Source organism: Hordeum vulgare, chromosome 2H (genome assembly GCF_904849725.1).
Source record: "Hordeum vulgare subsp. vulgare chromosome 2H, MorexV3_pseudomolecules_assembly, whole genome shotgun sequence".
In the NCBI taxonomy this organism is placed as follows: Eukaryota; Viridiplantae; Streptophyta; class Magnoliopsida; order Poales; family Poaceae; genus Hordeum; species Hordeum vulgare.
In genome coordinates, this window is record NC_058519.1 from 501,019,787 (window position 1) to 501,025,341 (window position 5,555).

Here is a 5,555-nt window from a genome sequence, read left to right on the forward strand (position 1 = left end):
CATATGCGATACTAGCATTGCACCAAGTAAATATTGCTGTACAATTCTCTAAAAAAATTATGAAGCAATTCTTTAAGGGAAATGATTAGAATCATCCAGCCGATTTCATGCCTTGCATTCGCCTCATCAATAACCAAGCACGTGTCGGATAGTCCCTCCGTAAGCCTTAAGGTTTTGCAACATCCTCATTATTTCTGAAACATCGGAAATATTGTAGTGTCAATATAACAATGTGATGACGCGGTCGAAAATTTCTGCAATATAACTTGTGTTGTAAAAAAAAAGTTTGCAACACTATCTCTGTTGTAAAAATTATATATGCAATATAAGCTTTGTTACAAATATTTTGTACAACATGACGTTTTTTACGTAAAAATTCTACAACACAACCTATATTGCAAACATGACAAACACGTTCGACGATAAATTGTATCAGATCTAACTGTTCGTGAGCCGGCCGATCTTAGACGAACGCGCATCAGACCCATTCTTTAAGGCCCTCATTCAGAATTCAAGAATACAAAAGTCGTTTATGAATCGTCGGTTTTCACTCATCAATTAAGTGATTGTTTTGCTCAACTGAACTAAAGCCACGTCACTTATTTTCGAACGAATGGAATACAACACACTATTGGCTCTGTAATAAATTATTACTCCCTCCGGTCCTTTTTACTCTGCGTATTAGATTTCGGTGCGTATTAGATTTCGGTCAAGTCAAACTTTGTAAAGTTTGACCAAATTTATATTAAAAAATATCAATATCTACAATACCAAATATATACATTATGAAACTATATTTCATAAAGAGTCTAACAATATTGATTTGGCATGGTGAATGTTGATGATTTTTTCTATAAGTTTGGTCAAAGTGAAGATACTTTGACTTCGGACACAAACTTATATGCAGATTAAAAAGGACTGGAGGGAGTATTAACGTTAGGTTGTGTATTCATGGATGTGTATGCCGGCGTGACTAAGTTCAATCAGACAAACAAACTCAACGTGGATCATGCACTCACTTATTGTGAAACCCACATCTGAACCGAGGATAGGTTCAGTCATTTTTTTTAGCTAAGCATAACACCCCTTTCTACTACATCGAACGAAAATACAGCAGATCCATAAAGTTACCAAAACAGAAAAGAGCAATGACTGCCAGCTTTCACCTATGGAAGAGACGTTCGCCTTGGATACAGGTTCAGTCATCAACATAAGAAGCAGCGAAATATATACACGAGGTAAACTGCCCAAGATAGGCACACTATATGCGTGAGGCTTGAGCACATCATTATTGCAGCGGTCCTGAGCAACACCGTTGGAACAAAAATTAACTTATCACGCTAACACAATCACACTTCCCCGTAAGTTGCGAGGCTGCGAGAGCACGACAGATGCATGGACGCCGGCAGCACGCGTCTTCAGCCCTTGCAAGCGAACAGGCCGGTGCACACCTCGTGGAAGGCGTCGAGGATGGCGGCGCGGTGCTCGCGCGCGTTCACGGACACGTAGCAGTTGAGCAGCGCCCGCAGCTCCGCCGGCTCGGCCATCCGCTTCGCCGCGATCACCTCCGCGATGGACCGGCGGAACTCCTCCCGTGGCTCGTAGGTCCGCCTGTCCACGGCCACCAGCACCACGCACGGCTTCCTCTCCCGCGGCTTGGGCGCGCTCTTCTCGTAGCAGCCGCCGCCGCTGGCGCAGGAGCAGACGCACGGCCAGCGACGGCGCTGGTCGGCGAGCTCCGTCCCGCGGCGCGTCGCCGAATACCGACCCTCGGAGGAGGCGGCGTCGGTCATGGACTGCAGCCTGGCCTGGACCATCCCGTGGGCGATGTCGGACATGCGGCCGCGCGTCGTCTCCGGCGCGTCCATGGACGAGCAGGACGTCGACGAGGACACGCTGAGCCGCGACGCGCCGCAGCACAGCGCGCGGCACCTGCCGTCCTTGTGCTTCGCCTTGGGCGCCGTGGAGGCGCCGGCCTGGTTCTTGCCGCCGCCATTCTTGTGCCGCAGCTTGCTCCGGCCCGAGAAGAACTGCATCATCGCCGCTCCTCCGCGCTCTGCTCCGTCGTCTCGTCGTGCGGCTGCAAGAGGACAATGCACACACACAAGTGCACGAACCCGTTAGGGTGGTGGTAGTAGTAGTAAGCAAGATGCATGGCGCTACAACTACAGGAGGACCGTGCGCGGTTGTAAAGCGATCAAAGGCGCCGCCTTTTGGTTCCGGGATCAAGCAATTTTTAAGCCTCGGAAAAGAAGTAGAGTAGCTGATTAAGCTCCGTAGCTTGAGCTTTAGGATGTAGCAGGATCATGGTGTCCCCTGACCAGCAGCAACTTGGCATCTCCAACACACTGCTTTCTCTTTAGCCACGGCATTCTTAATCAGGATCAGCTCACTTGTCAAATCGTAAACGTGAAACTAATCACCCCCTTCTAAAATCGTAGACGTCTCAATGATGGTCCCGAGTCGCCATTACGTGAAACCTACTTATGTCATAATTACATTACAGCAGCACACGCTGTCCTCGGATGAATCTAGAGGTCTAGATCATATTCATCACTTCCCTTGGGAATGACTTGCTGTTCTTTCATTTTCAGCTGCCAGAGTTCAGTTTGACAGCATATATAGTGACACGTGTTTGAAATCCCAAAATCTTGATTAGCAGCCCCTACCCTAATCCGACTCCAGACTAGTTAAAGATGAGGAGACAGAGGGACCTAAAGAAGGCCGGCTGGTGTAGTGGCCGTCATGTGGCCGTGCCAATCATTCAATCAAGCAGCGGTCAACAGCTTTAGCAAGCTCCCCCATCTGCTTTTCCATCGGTTTCTTTCAGTTTTCTTTTCCTGTTTCCTTTTTCGGCAAGCGGCTAGAGGAGCAAAGCTGGTACTGGTAGGGTGTTCGCGTGTGGTGCTCTGTCGCTTCGCCAACCACCGGTGGAGTAGGCGGCCAGCTTGCTTGCTTCCTGTCTATGGTGTATGGATGGAGCTTCATGGCCATGGCCATCGACGAACAAAGGAATTAGTAAGTGGCAGCATCGTCTCACTGTCACCCCCTTCGTTCGGATAACAGAATTCTAGTTTCATTCTTGTCCGGTAGTAACGTGCTGTTACCAAGTAGCAGGATGTTCAATCCCGATCGGTGCTCCATTTGGTGCATGCGTAATGTTCACTCGTCGTAAAGGTGTTATTCTTTTACCGTTGCACTGAACGTGGCCGCGCAAATTGCAAGAGAATCATCCACGACCACGGAATGTGTTTGCCCATTCTTCGGCCTTTTTAAAACCTACTCCCTCCGTACCTAAATATAAGTCTTTTAAGATATTTCATTAGATGTCTACATGCGAAGCAAAATGAATGAATCTATACCCTAAAATATGTCTATATACATCCGTATGTAGTCCACTAGTGAAACTCTTAAAAAGACTTATATTTAAGAACGGAGGGAGTATTTTAAAAGCCAGCAAAAGAAATGGCCCGTTTTCATCCATGTCGTATTCAAATTATTCTATAAGTCTAATCAAAAGTATACTTTTTAAAACCTATTCGACAAATCTTAATTACTACTAGGTTTCTAAATAAATAAACTTAATTAAATTTTTAGAATAAATTAAATTAGGAGGAACTTATTTTAAAAGCCAGCAAAAGAAATAGCCCGTCTTCACCGTGTTGCCCACTTGCATCATCATGGATGGCCATGACCCATGTCATCTCTGGATGGCCATGACCAGCTGCATTCGAGCTAAGGCGTTATTTGGTTCATGGGATAAGAATATTGAAGAAATAAAAAACATTGTAAGTAAAATGACATGTATCTTAATTTATGTAAGAAATGATGCCTCGCTTGATTAATAGAATATAAAAAAAATCATTGGGTCTGGATTAATATATATTTTTACGAAATGTGAAGGATTGGTTTCAATCATTCATAGAAATAGGAACTCATTTATACAAACAAAGGGCATCAAACGAACTTTTCCTACAAAATTCATATCCTTTGGAATTCTAACAAAATTCAATATTTTAGAAAGTTGAGCACAAAATGACAATATTTCACGATATGAGCCTTTTTGGTTACGTCACCCACCTAGACATTTGTGTTCCATAGGCAAATCTTTGTTGCATGGCGTTTCCACCATGGTCGTGACGTGTCCAAGCAGAAACGCCGTGTGAAAGGAAAAAACAAAAAGAAATGATGAAGAAAAATAATATGAAAAAGGGTGCACCGCCCCGACCTGGGTCGGCCCAAAGTGCATCGAGGGGTATGGTGAGGCAGCATGTTTGAATGCTATGGCTTGTGCTACGCGTCGAAAAGGAGCACTGTGCTGGTCAAGAGTGCCCCCTTCAGCACTTAGACCATCCATAATGGAAGTAACATAGGTAGTAACATAAATGCCATCTAAGCAAAAGATATGATGTGACACCTAATTAATGAAAAGAAAGACAAACTGAGTAACTTAGCCAACTTAATATAATTGAACATGTTGAAAAGGATGTGGACGTTATACTCACTAGCAAAAGAGCCCGTGCATTGTAATGGGAGGAAAAAAATACCATCCATTTTAACTCTATAAATTAAATTAATGACGTTGCAATAATTTATATACGAGGAAAGGTGTAATTAAAAGGATAATTTATTAGGTGGGACGTGAAACATAAAATTTTGGGGGAGCTATAATAAATATTCAAGTCATTTGGAATCATCCATGAACAAACTTATATAGTTGAAAATTGAATGTCACTTCTACTTCAAGTTTGGTCCCCAAACTTTGGCCATAAATTATTTTGTCACCTTCCCAAGCCCCACCAAATATATGAACTTTTTTTGAACCTTCCAAATATCTACTTTCTATTCAAATGAGTTTGAATTCAACTCTTCCATATCGGGTGAAACTTCCTTTGTTGAACTAAGTATAAATCATATGCTCTACATTAAAAGTTTCACCATTTCCCATGCACCCTAGCCATTTCTTTTCCATCCTTCTCTTTTTCTACTTCTTCTTTCTAATTTATAAAAAGGAATTTAGAGAAAGAAATTAAAGGGAAGAGAAAGAGCAATAGTGCAGAGCCCATCCGGCCTGCAAGGCCCAACCGCACCTACTCCTAAATCCCCTGACCTAGCTTGATCCCCTCTACTCTTTCGATTCCCACATCCCCCTCTTTCCCTCCACGTAGCGCTGTCATGGGAGAGAGCCCCAGTCGATCCTCAATCTCCCTGACTCCCCCTTCCTATGGTGCACGCACTCCCCTTCGTCTCCTTCACCTCGCATTGCCACGGGAGAGAACCACTTGATCCATGTCTCCCCGACTCCCTCCCCCATGTCACCCGCATCTGCCGCTCCATCGAACCTTGCCGGCTGCGGCCCCTGCCTCTCCTTGCCAACGCCTCATGCGTCGCGACGATGTCGCATCTGTCGCTCTGTCGAGTTGTCAACTATGGCCCCCTGTCTCTCCTTGACCGCGCCTCGTGCATCACGACGTGAGTGCGTCTTGCGCCTGCAACTCTCATGGAGCCCTTTCTCTTGCTCTATTCCTCCATCGCCGCCCACCTCTGCACCTCGC

The 5,555-nt window shown here is 45.1% G+C and overlaps 1 protein-coding gene across 1 annotated transcript; it reads right to left on the reverse strand.

Annotated features, from left to right (window-relative positions):
- Window positions 1–1,054: 1,054 nt before the first annotated feature.
- Window positions 1,055–2,339, reverse strand: LOC123430345 (probable transcription repressor OFP9). Its single transcript, XM_045114211.1, has 2 exons — window positions 2,178–2,339; window positions 1,055–2,080 (listed from the first exon to the last, which is right to left on the reverse strand). The coding sequence occupies exon 2, from the start codon at window positions 2,037–2,039 to the stop codon at window positions 1,419–1,421; it is 621 nt and encodes a 206-aa protein (XP_044970146.1). The 5' UTR covers window positions 2,040–2,080; window positions 2,178–2,339; the 3' UTR covers window positions 1,055–1,418.
- Between the last annotated feature and the right edge of the window lie 3,216 nt (window positions 2,340–5,555).